Source organism: Garra rufa, chromosome 18 (assembly GCF_049309525.1).
Source record: "Garra rufa chromosome 18, GarRuf1.0, whole genome shotgun sequence".
Classification (NCBI taxonomy): domain Eukaryota; kingdom Metazoa; phylum Chordata; class Actinopteri; order Cypriniformes; family Cyprinidae; genus Garra; species Garra rufa.
Window position 1 is genome coordinate 31,552,664 of NC_133378.1, and position 13,147 is coordinate 31,565,810.

At 35.7% G+C, this 13,147-nt stretch overlaps 1 protein-coding gene across 1 annotated transcript; it reads left to right on the plus strand.

The window, feature by feature from the left end:
• The first annotated feature begins 239 nt into the window (after positions 1-239).
• On the plus strand, positions 240-12,240 carry fam50a (family with sequence similarity 50 member A). The gene is made up of 13 exons (XM_073823450.1): positions 240-478; positions 1,448-1,532; positions 2,408-2,507; positions 2,984-3,108; positions 3,563-3,639; positions 4,828-4,894; positions 5,105-5,166; positions 5,737-5,813; positions 7,094-7,148; positions 8,436-8,484; positions 8,629-8,699; positions 9,034-9,144; positions 11,902-12,240. The coding sequence occupies exons 1-13, from the start codon at positions 368-370 to the stop codon at positions 11,908-11,910; spliced, it is 999 nt and encodes a 332-aa protein (XP_073679551.1). The 5' UTR covers positions 240-367; the 3' UTR covers positions 11,911-12,240.
• The last annotated feature ends 907 nt before the right edge of the window (positions 12,241-13,147 follow it).

Genomic DNA, 13,147 nt, shown 5'->3' on the forward strand with positions numbered 1-13,147 from the left:
TTGTTAGCAAGCATACATAAATAATAAAATAAAATAAAAATACTACTACTACTACTACTACTACTAATAATAATAATAATAATAAGAAGAAGAAGAAGAAGAAGAAGAAGAAGAAGAAGAAGAAGAAACTGATTGATATTAAATGTATTTTATTATCCGTTAATGTTTTAGGCAAGCAACTGGGGACTTTTACTTTGGAATGCAGTTATTTCGCTCATCAACCGGAAGAAGTGCTGTGGTGAATTACCCACAATCGACTGCGTCAGTCGAGAAGTTTCTCGTTTGTTTATTGACTGAATTCAGACGTTATTTTACGGTTTGTAAGTGTTTTTGTTTCTTTTTCTAAACATCTTGTAAAAGAGCTGCAATGGCGCAGTATAAAGGAGCGGCAAGTGAAGCGGGGAGAGCGATGCAGCTCATGAAGAAGAGAGAAAGAGAGCGAGAACAGCTCGAGCAGCTCAAACAGAAGATAGCAGAGGCAAGTGAGCCACAATAACAAACACAACCACAACATATAAACACGCTGGCTATTCAGCCTGTTCTGACTACATTCCTGCTATAAATAAGCGAATGTTTTCCCTCAAAAGTGCAATACCATTATATGGCAAAGTATATATTGTTTAACCCAGAACATGATTGTTATTTCTCTTGCCCATTCTGTTATTATTATGTTGAAAACAGCCGAGTGTATATATTTTTAGGTTTCATTTATGAATAAAACGTTCAGAAGAACAGCATTAATCTGAAATAGAAACCTTTTGTAACATTAAAAATGTCTTTATTATCACTTTTGATCAATTAAAAGCATTCTTGCTTAATAAATAAAAGTATTAATTTCTTACCCACCTTTGGGTCTTTCTGTTCATCAAAGAATCCTAAAAAAATGACAGGAATAAATTAAATTTAAATTACATTTTAAAATATATTCAGTTATTTTAAATAGTAAAAATATTTCAAAATTTTACTGTTTTTGCCGTATTTTGGATCAAATAAATGCAGACTTGGTGAGCAGAAGAGGCTTATTTGGAAAACATTAAAAATCTTGACTGGTAGTGTATGCGCTCACAGATATACTCTTTATTTACTTTTTATTTTTTATTTATATATATATATATATGGTGGCCCCAAGTAATGTATGCATAAGTAACTTATGATAACCATATGATGTATATCATATCAAAATATTTAAATAATAATTCATTAAATAATACAGTTTTTACTCTCAAGACACATTTCAAATGTCTCTTTTTAGCCATCTTAAAATGATACATTTTTTTATATTTTAGGCTACTGTATGTCAACTACTGATCTGTAATGATTATGATGATTTAAATGCTGTTATAAAGTATTATTACAACAATTTTCATATACAACCTAAGTCACTCTAAACAGCTTATACTTTATGTACAACATCCCTCCTAACTAACCTTAACCTTTTCCTATCCAGGACAACATGGTGAAGTCCAACATTGACAAAAAGTTCTCTGCTCATTATGATGCTGTGGAGCAAGAACTCAAGTCCAGCACTGTTGGTGAGTGAATATTAGAAATGCTATGACTTCTTACGATTCTGATATGCTTCTGTAGTGGGTTTTATCTCAGTGAGGCTGCTTGTAGTTGATCAGAAAGAGTTAGATGCTGTTATGACTAGATCTGTCATTAATCATTAGATTGTCGTAACACTGCAAAACGCTTTCATTTTATTACACGTCTCATCTGAATTTGGCAACCCTAGTCATAATCCACAACCTTCTTTAAAATTATTTTAAGCCAATAGGCTTAAAGGGTTAGTTTACCAAAAAATTAAAATTCTGTGAATAATTACTTACCCTCATGTCCAAACCCATAAGACCTTTGTTCATCTTTAGAACACAAATTAAGATATTTTTATGCAATCTGAGAGCTCTCTGATCCTCCGTAGATAGCAAGGGTCAACGTTAAAGGACATCATTAAAATAGTCCATGTGACATCAGTGGTTCAGTCATAATTTTATGAAGCTATGAGAATACAGAGAGTACCACGACACATGCAAGTGCTTTGTTCTGCTCGTAAAATGGGCATAGCTTCGTAAAATTAAGGTTGAACCACTGATGTCACATGGACAATTTTGTCGATGTTCTTTGCACCTTTCTAGACCTTGAATGTGGTAGGACCATTGCTGTTTATGGAGGGTCAGAAAGCTCTCAAATTTCATCAAAAATATCAGAATTTGTGTTCCGAAGATGAACAAAGGTCTTACGGGTTTAGAGTGACAAGAGGGTAATGAGTAAGTAATGAGTGACCTAATGCTTTCATTTGTAGGGTAAATTGGGAAAATTTTTGTTCTTGAGATGACTGTGAAAAAATAGCCAAATTAACCCCATGTTAAATCACTTCATAAGGGAAGGATGTTGTTGTTGTCTGCAGGTCTGGTGACTCTGAATGACATGAAAGCAAAGCAGGAAGCTCTGGTGAAAGAACGAGAGAAACAACTTGCCAAGAAGGAGCAGTCAAAAGAGCTGCAGATGTAAGACGTTTTTATTTATTTTAACTTTGCTTTTTGCTTAAACTGTGATAATTGGTAATTGCTAATTGATTGATTTATAAAGGTAAGTCCATAGTTTTAACACTTGATTTCTACTCAAAGCAGAAGTACGAGAAAAAAACACATTTTCCATATTTCCGTATTTTTGAAGTACAATTACCTATTGAAAAATTGTCACTGTGGTTTTCTACAAAGTGTAGTGAAGTTAGAGTTGACAGAGTCTTTTCTCTATGTTTATCCAGTTGTCTGTTTTCCTCTAGATATGTCTCAGGTAGTTTTAGATTCACAATCTGAAAGACCCACTCCACTGCTGGTCTTCATAAGCTGTAGAACTTTGTATTTAATTCTCAGCCTCAGCCCTGCCTAGATAAATTTTAAGTCAGGTCACTGCATTAAATCCTGCTGGCATTCTGCTTTTTCCTTTGTCTCAAAGCTTCACATTTGGTCTGTTTTTGTAGGAAGCTGGAAAAACAGAAGGAGAAGAAAAGAAAGGAAGAGCAGAAAAGGAAGATTGCCAGTTTGTCCTTCAATCCGGATGATGGAGAGGAAGAAGAGGAGGAAGAGGAATTTGAGGAGGAGATATGTATGGCAATTTACTTTGCGGTTTTACAAATGTCTACAATACTGGCACTCTTTCTAATAAATGTTTCAATAAGCTATCAATAAGTGCAGAGATCCATGGTCTCACACCATGTTTGAATGTGTTCTGCTTAGTTTACCCTAAAATCAGCACAACAAAAATTTGAAAATGTATTTTAAAAGTTGTGCAGCCATTATGTAAGTGCTTTTTTAAGTTAATCTATGGCAATATCAGCACACTTATACAAAGCAAAATAAGTACAATTTTAAACAAAATATACAAACACAACAAATGTGTTGCAACAGCAAAAAAACAAAAACACATCCATAAGATGTTATAAATTATAAAATGTCAGAAAAAGACCATGATGAAGGAAGCGCTTATTATTAAGTCCTTTTTCTTTATTAAAATTTCTTTATTTTATTTTTTTAACACAAAAACAAATTGTGTTTAACAGGCTTACCTGTAAAGAAGAAAAAACTAGGGAAAAACCCAGATGTGGACACCAGTTTCCTGCCAGACAGGGACAGAGAGGTAAATATACTATTCTTGAGGCCCTGTTAACACATGTATAGCCTTATTTATATTTGACAAAAGGATTAGAGAAAAAAAAAAAAGCACATGTGCATTTATTTTCCGTGTCAAAGAGTGTGGAGTGATTGACCCAAAGGCCTTTTTTAGGGATCTGAATGAAGTTTCACAAGACTGTTGATTTAACATGAACCCTATACATCAAAAAAACTATGCTGTTTTTGCAGAGAGATCATTTCACACATCTAGACATAAATCTAAGCTTCATCACAAGCTGCGTACCACTGTCAACTGCCACAAGAATTATAGTTTTGGTGATGTGATTGTGTTCTTTGACTCATTTCCAGGCAGTTTCCAAAAAGGTGTGGTGAATATCAAGATTTTCCACAAAGCTTTTGATTGCATTTGTACTGTGGGTATAAGACCTATGTGTATTAGAGTGCGGATCGGGCCGCATTTTTCTGTCCGAGCCCGGCCCGTGTCCGACAGAGCAGTAACCGAACCCGACCCGAGCCCGACAGGCATTAAGATATTTATGTCCGAGCCCGATCCCAGCCCGACACAGTTAAAATCTTTTTTTTTCTCATACTAATGACACATGCACTTTTTTGTGTGGAAAGCCCGCTTTAATTAAGCAACTGTAGGAAAGCGTTCGGAAATGTCAACAGATGAGCGCATCAGTGCACACGGGGCAAAAAGTGCCGTTATAACACAGGCGCACTATCGCGCTGATGTGACCGAGCCTGACCCGAACCCGAGTATCCTTTCTAAATATCTGTCCGAACCCGGCCCGGCCCGTCGGGTTCCGTCGGGCTTGGCTCGGGTATCCATCCTCTAATGTGTATAAGGTGGTTTAGTGAAGAGATAATTTGATGAGCTTGTCAGTTTTGATCACTTTGTGTGTGTGTGTGTGTGTGTGTGTGTATTTATATAAATGTGTTTTATCTTCAGAATAAATTTATCAACTGCCTCAAAAGTAAAACTGTTTTTAAGACATTTTAAGAGTTTTCAGTTTAAAGCCCCCACAAGTTTTGTTGCTTGTTGTCCATGACAAAATATTGGTGAGCTATAAATTGGAAAAAGTTGCATGTAGTAAGCATTTGAGAAATAAAGTTGAATTTTGAAAAACTTAGCATAAAGCTTGTGAATAAGATTTTTTTGTTGTGTAACTGTGCATAAAATGTATTTCAGGAAGAAGAAAATCGTTTAAGAGAGGAACTCAGGCAGGAGTGGGAAAGAAAACAGGAGAAGATCAAAAGTAAGATATGAAGACCAAAACGTGCTGTTATGGAAATTGTCTTTTGTTTAACCAATAATTAATAAATCTATAGACTTATTCTTAGTTTAATTATGGCTTGTTTAGTTATAAAGTAGCTCATAAATCCTCATCCAGCCACCAGCCAAAAGCAGCAAATGGTTATTTTTACGTATCTTTGTTACTACAAGCCGGTTCTTCTGCTCTTTTTAGGTGAAGAAATTGAAATCACTTTCAGCTACTGGGATGGCTCAGGACATCGAAAAACTGTCAAGGTAAATTTCAATTTTTTCAATTTGTGACCCTGGACCTGGACCATTCATAAGGGTCAAGTTGTTTGAAATTGAGATTTATACATCATTAATAAATAAGCTTTCCATTGATGTATGGTTTGTTAGCATAGGACAATATTTGGCTAAGATACAACTATTTGAAAATCTGGAATCTGTAGGTGCAAAGAAATCAAAACACTGAGAAAATTGCCTTTAAAGTTGTTCATATTAAGTTCTTAGCAATGTATATTACTAGCCAAACATGAAGTTTTGACATATTTACAGTAGGAAATGTATTAAATATTTTCATGGAACATGGTTTTACTTAATATCCTAATGATTTTTGACAAGAAAAATCTATATTTTGGCCGATACAATGTATTTGGCTATTGCTACAAATAAACCAGTATTACTTAAGACTGGTTTTGTGGTCCAGGGTCACATTTAAGAAAACATTCTGCCAAACCCAAAATGTGTTACATTGTTGCTACTATGTCACATAATTGCAAATTGGACAAGCATATTCTAATGCATGTTCTGCTTTGTAAAAATGTACTTTGTGTGTTTGTGTAGATGAAGAAAGGCAACACAATTCAGCAGTTTCTCCAAAGGGCCCTGGAAGTTTTGAGAAAAGACTTCAGTGAGCTGAGGTAAACGCATTCATTGCCTCCTGCTATTAAAACACTAAATTTAGTACTCAGGAGTGTAAAATTGCTTCAAAGTGTTTAAAAGAGAAGTTCACTTCCATAATAAAAAATTCCTGATAATTTACTCAGTCATCCAAGATGTTTATGTCTTTCTTTCTTCAGTCACAAAGAAATTAAGTTTTATGAGGAAAACATTTCAGGATATTTTTCACCATATAGTGGAACTTTTATGGTGGCCAATGGTTTAAAGGTTTGATCCCAGCCAATGAATAAGGGCCTGGTCTAGTAAAACAATCAGCCATTTTCTTAAAACAATAAAAATACAAATACATTTTAATAGGGCTGGGCGATTTGGCCTAAAATCTAAATCTCGATTAATTGAACATTTTAACCTGATTACGATTAATGAACGATTATTTTATTCATTAATAAAATTATATTTAATTATATTTAAATAATATTTATTTTTTTGCCCTCATAGTTCACTGTCAAGTTTTGTACAGTAAATATGCGCACATATTACAAGTGAGAGATTTCTGAATGAAGGGTGCACACACACTATCTACTATCTATGATTATTTATTGAACATCAGTGTTGAACAACTGAAATTAAAGCACACATTGCTTAAAATGAAAAGTCACATTTTTCTTAAATTAGTGAAAATAAATAACTTGCACTTTTGGAAACAAAATAAATTATTTATAAAATAATAATAAATATTAAAAGTAGAAAATAAGCAGTATCTCTTCTAAATAAAATTACTCTTGTATATCCTGTAAATACTTTTTACTGTATAAATACTGTTTAAGCTCTCCATCGACATGTCGGCGGAATAACGCAACGTAACGGAGCGGGGTCACGTGACTCCACACGCAGTAGTGTTTTTAAGGGAAAGTAATTGAAATAATTGACCTGGGAAAAATTTGATCGATTATAGGTTCTGAATGTCGATTTCGATTACTTTTCGATTAATCGCCCAGCCCTACATTTTAACTACAAATTCTTGAATATTATTTATTTTAAATATAGGACAGTTTACAAAAATGTGTTAGTTCTGGGTTTCTTCAGAATATCAGTGATAATAGCCTTTGTTTCTTTGAATTTCAAATGCATGTAGAAAGCACAATTTACAAGAGTGCTATTAGTGTCATGTAACTGGTGTTGAATGAACATTATATACAAATTCCAGACACTCTTTAAGCAATGACGGCTTATGTTGTAGATGTTTTTGTGCTTTTTATTGTACTATGATGTAATATCAAAGTCTGTTTGTGACCATTAGATCAGCAGGAGTGGAGCATCTAATGTACATTAAAGAGGATCTGATAATCCCACATGTGAGTAAAGTTTCCACAACAAAACTAATGCTTTTAAAGAATCTAAACTTCATTCAAATCTTGCGTAAATCTTAATTCTTCTAAATCTTCTACAGTGAGGGAAAAAAATATTTGATCCCCTGCTGATTTTGTACGTTTGTCCACTGACAAAGAAATGATCAGTCTATAATTGTAATGGTAGATTTATTGGAACAGTGAGATTTCAAAAAAATTATAAATTGATTTAGCATTTTAACGAGTGAAATAAGTATTTGACCCCTTTGCATGACATGACCTAGCAAACCCTTGTTAATTGATTTAGCATTTTAACGAGTGAAATAAGTATTTGACCCCTTTGCATGACATGACCTAGCAAACCCTTGTTGGTAATCACAGAGGTCAGATGTTTCTTGTAGTTGGCCACCAGGTTTGCACACATTTCAGGAGGGATTTTGTCCCACTCCTCTTTGCAGATCCTCTCCAAGTCATTAAGGTTTTGAAGCTGATGCTTAGCAAATCGAACCTTCAGCTTCCTCCACAGATTTTTCTGGAATTAAGTTTTGGAGACTGCCTAGGCCACTCCAGGACCTTAATGTGCTTCTTTTTGAGCCACTCCTTTGTTGCCTTGGCTGTGTGTTTTGAGTCAATGTCATGCTGGAATACCCATCCATGAACCATTTTCAATGCCCTGGCTGAGGGAAGTAGGTTCTTACCCAAGATTTGACGCTACGTGGCTCCGTTCATCATCCCTTTGATGCGGTGCAGTTGTCCTGTCCGCTTAGCAGAAAAACACTTCCAAAGCATGTTTTGACTGTGGGGATGTTGTTCTTGGGGTTCATAGGCAGCATTCCTCTTCCTCCAAACATGGTGAGTTGAGTTGATGCCAAAGAGCTTGATTTTCCCCCCAGTTCTCCTCTGAATCATTCAGATGTTCATTGGCAAACTTGAGACGGGTCTGTACATGTGCTTTTTCTTGAGCAGAGGGACCATGCAGGTGCAAAATTATAGACTAATCTTTTTTTTGTGAGTGGGAGAACGTACAAAATCAGCAGGGGATCAAATGTTTTTTTATTTTTTTTCCTGAAGCATTGAAATATACGTCATTGTTTACAGTGTGCAAAGCTTTTGTCAGGTTTTGTGACAAACACATGCACATTTTACTACATAAACAACATATTTTACAACACACTTTCTTTTCATTGGCATTTTAGTAGGCATTTACAAAGACAGGTGGTAGTAAATCACAAATTATAGTTCTTTTGTCCTTTCAAAACACATTGAGTGACTAAAACCTGCTTTTTTCTGCAGCATCACAGTTTCTATGATTTCATTGTGACAAAAGCAAGAGGCAAAAGTGGTAAGTTCCTACTTTATCCACCACATTTAGTTTGACAGGCTCAACTCAGATCTAAAATTTGCCTTCTTTGTTTTTTTTGTTGTTGTTGTTTTTGTTGTATTTCTGCTTGTGGCACTGAATTGAATCTTTCTTGGTTTTCCTCAGGGCCTCTTTTCAATTTTGATGTGCATGATGACATTCGGCTGGTGAACGACGCCACAGTTGAGAAAGATGAGGTAAGGCGATTTTTGACTATGAGGATATTTTGGATATTTTCGATCACAACCACCCACATTGACATGAACAGACATGTTTCTTATTTGATGTTTTGGGGCAAGTGAATGTGGAATTACAATTACAAATTATTGTAGCAAATTAGCATTTGTGCTCCAGGATATGTTGTAGATGCATTAAACAAGACTCTTGATCAAGTCTTTCAAAAATTTGATTGATGACTCAAAACTTGCACAATCATCAACATGTTGTTCCTCATTGTTTCAACATGAGAACTTGTAAACACAGTGTGCCTCAGGTGAATTTAAAGCTCTTTGCATCTTTTCGGTTGTCTAGTCTCATGCGGGAAAAGTAGTGCTGAGGAGCTGGTATGAGAAAAACAAACACATCTTTCCTGCCAGCCGCTGGGAGCCTTACGATCCCGAAAAGAAATGGGACAAATACACAGTGAGTATCTTCAGGGCAGTTATTGTTGTTTTTCTGCAGTTGCATTAAAGACCTGGGGCCAGATTCATGAAACATTCTTAAGAAGAAATTTCTTCTTAACTGCCATTTTCTTCTTATTTTTTAACATAAGAAAGAAGTTAGAAAAATTCGTCTTAAGAATATTCTTTTTACATAAGATTGTTCTTATGACCAAAATTAAGAAATTTCGAATTCTTAAAGTGCCCCTATTATGCCATTTTAAAGGTAGTTAATATTGTTGTAATAGTCTCTTAAAACAGGTTTACATGTATGCAAGTTCAAAAAACACTTTAGTTTTCTCCAAAATTAGATTTATTTTTACCCCGTTTCTAAATGATTCGTAAACGACTCGTTTGAAGCAGTTCGAAGAATCAGTCTCTCTAAACCCCTCCTTTCAGTGAGCCCTCACTGCTGTGATTGGTCAGATGGTGCAGTCCTTTTGGATTGGTCTACCGCTACAGCGCAAAACGAAACGCCCATTGGCATAACTGAATGACAGCTGTGGAGACCTGTTAATGCATAGAAAAGATAGCCTCGATTTTACCCTATCAATTCGAGCCGGAGTCTGACGATGAAACTGTTGAAGTGTCACATCGACAAGAAACTGTTTTGCAAGCACGACCGGAGCAGGACGTTTCTCAGTGGGTGTCATATGTTAACTGTGGAAAGTGCTTGCAATTTGCTTTTGGAAGCGAACCGGACACATCTCTACGTTGTGAACTTCAACACTGTACAATCCATAACACTGCGTTAAGCCATCGTTTATCATTATCATTACTTAAACTAATAAGGCAGACAGACAGTCAAGCTGCATCAATCACAAGACTTTTTAGACTACATTGCACTCACAGCTGAACAACAGAACTACAGAAACACAAGTTAGCCGGTTACCAAGACATGTGCGGGGTTGTTACACACCATAACGTACACAAAGACGTATTTTGAACGATCGCTAGAAAATACAATTATTAATCATACTTACAGGTAGAAGTTCAGAGGAGCAAGCCGGTACAAATAAACTGGGCACTGATCCATTTTTTAAAACCAAGCGTTTGGTGAATCTCGCGTTGTAACGTTACTCAACAGGATTGGAAAAGCAGTCATCAGTAAAATGACGCGAACACAACACAAGATTGGCATTGGACTGCTGAGGTGTTGAAAAAATTAATGTTAACCACTCATTCTTGATAGTTTCATCTTTCGGAAGGGCATATAAAACAAATTCACTCTCACAGCGCAGGGCGTCTTCTTAACATGATGTAATCCACGTGAAAATGGTAGGCCTACTGTTTGTGGGCGGGCAAGTTGTTCGCGAAATTGAATGTGGGCGGACATTACGCAAATGTGTAGCTCGTGACGTGTGGCCGTTACAGAAAAAAGATTCGAATTGCTGACGACTCGTTTAGGCGAATGTGAGCCGACTCTTTTTTTTGTTAGACAAAAACTTTATTTATAGTGCACTGTCGGCGTCACAACTTTGCAGATAGTTTATGTTCACATACAGCTACATGACACACTACATGAAATATCATATTTGAAAAGGCATAATAGGGGCACTTTAAAGAATGTTCTTAAAAACCACTGTAAATAACTTCTTAAGTTTAGGATAGCCTGAGACTTGTCTTAAATCCCAAACAGTAAGAATTATTTAATAAATGTATTGGGTTATTTCAAATGAATTGTTAAATTTAAGCATTGCAACACTAGTAGCTACATATAATACATATTAGGACTATTAGAGATGAGCAGGAGTTCTCTGAAGTGACAGAGATGTTTGATAATGTAAACTATGATTGCTCATGATTAGCCTATGACCCTACTTTTTGCTGATGTCAAAACTCAGTAGCAACTCTACAAAAACGAGTCGGATTGGGAGGTTTAATTAAACATTTTTTTTATTTAGTCTATAAATACGACATAATCTTTGGCCATATTTTGCTCACATAAATGCGTAGGACGCTTTTGCATAGCAGAGCACACACACCGGAAGTGTTCATTTGGATGAAGGCACAAAAACAGCACAACAAATAATCAAACAAATCGCTGAAGTTTAAGACAGACCCTTTAAAAGTAACTGTTCAAAAACACGGTGCATTAAAAGTCGAGTGCCAACCAAGGTTGTGATGAAAATAGTGTGCGCGCTTATTATGATTATTAGGATGATCTGCAGAAACCTCAAAAAAGACAATCTTTGAAGTGCGAGTTTATAAATGCGTCTTCAGCCATGCATTCACTCAGATTGAGGTATCATTTTCTTCTTAAGAAAAAAAATTAAGATGTTCTTAAAAGCATATTTAAGAACTTCTTAAGAAATTTTCAAGAATTGCTCTTAAGAACATTCTTACGAACTTTTTAGAATTTATCTTAAGAAATTTCTTAATTTATTTCTTAAGAAGATGTTTGTGAATCCGGCCCCTGACCTGTCTTGACACTGAAATTGTCATGTGTCTGGATTTAAAAACACAAGTCTCCAAAGTTCTTCCTTATGTTCACTAGTAGAACCATATGAAAGAAGCTTTGTGAGCTTGACTTGTGTAATCGTGACATGCTCCAACAAGGTCCTAACCTAAACCAAAAACCGATGTGTTTCAGGGCTAGCTTAAAATGTTTGTGACAAATGAAAACAAGATGTTGGCAGAGTACAAAAAAATAATGGCAATGAATCTGTCTACTGGGGTTCAAAAATTCTTTGTTTGGATCCATAGCATGTTTACATAAAATTCTGCATTGCTTTTTCAGATCCGGTGAGATGCCAAATCTACAAGAGGTGCAGAGTTCCTGAACCATCTTGCTGTGCTGTTGATTTTATTGAAACCAGGCAGCAAAATGCTTCATCTTGTGTAGCATTTTTTGAGTATCTATAACCTGTTGGACCCACATTTTCATTGTATATAGGTCAAGATGAGGCCTAAACCAGGCCAGTCGTGAACGTGGTGTCATATGCTCATAGTCAGATCTTGCACAGAACTAACCTGACATGTTCTCCTTCTTGATTGTAAATAGAGAACCATCTCTTGAATCTTATTCAAAAATAAATCCCTCATTTATGTACCTTTGCAAAGTTTCCTGTTTAATCATTTCATGATTGCTCTCTTGCTACCAACACTTTTGGAGACCAGTGTTTACATATTGAAAGATCTGTAGTAGGGCTGCAACAGCTAATCGATAAAATCGATTATTATCGATAATGCAAATAATCGACAGCGATTCTCATAATCGAATAGTCGGGTCCGCACACAGTGCAGGTAACGTTACAACTTAAGCCGGTCGCGTCAAATTACAGCACTGAATAACGCATTTCTATGGACAAAATACATTTACAAATAGTGATGGAGATGCTGCGGGATAGTTACGTGATTCAAGATGCCCAAATCTTGAGAATTCTTTATTTTAAGCTTTACGCTAATAGCGTAATTGGCTTGCCCTGTGTCAGACGGTTTGACAAATGCGTTTTACAGTCATATATCCTTATCTGTCACAAACTCATTAGAACATTTTCGTTTTTGTATAAAAGTCCGCTCTGACAGTCTGTGTTAAGTTTAAACAAAGACCCTTTTTATTCTATAGCCTTTGGTTAATATCTGTTTTAAATGAGCGCCGTGGCGGCAGGCGCGTGCACGCGCGTCAGACAGACGGAACACAGACAATTATTACTCAGCGCAAAAACGTTCATTGTGCTGAAATATCTGTTGTTGAACGTTTCATTTAGGTTTAAAAGACATGTAGTGCGCGTATTTAATGAGAGTAGGAACTGAAAAGAGATAACAGTGTGTAAGTATCTATTATAAATATCAGTCGCTTCATAGCCGCCTTTTATATAAAGAAATGACAGTAAACGTGACTTTGATCAAAGTGAAGGCGTTTTCCTGAAGAACATTCATCTCACCTGTTGGTAAACATCGAGTTTGTTTTTATTCGTCTTTATTATATTTATATATATATATAGGCTATATACTTCCAAATATTTTATGGACCTGTGACTCTT

Coding starts and splice junctions, on each gene's coding strand:
- fam50a (XM_073823450.1), top strand. CDS start 368: ATGGCGCAGTATAAAGGAGCGGCAAGTGAAGCGGGGAGAGCGATGCAG. Junction 3,109..3,562: donor GGAATTTGAGGAGGAGATAT/GTATGGCAATTT, acceptor TGTGTTTAACAG/GCTTACCTGTAAAGAAGAAA. Junction 3,640..4,827: donor TGCCAGACAGGGACAGAGAG/GTAAATATACTA, acceptor AATGTATTTCAG/GAAGAAGAAAATCGTTTAAG.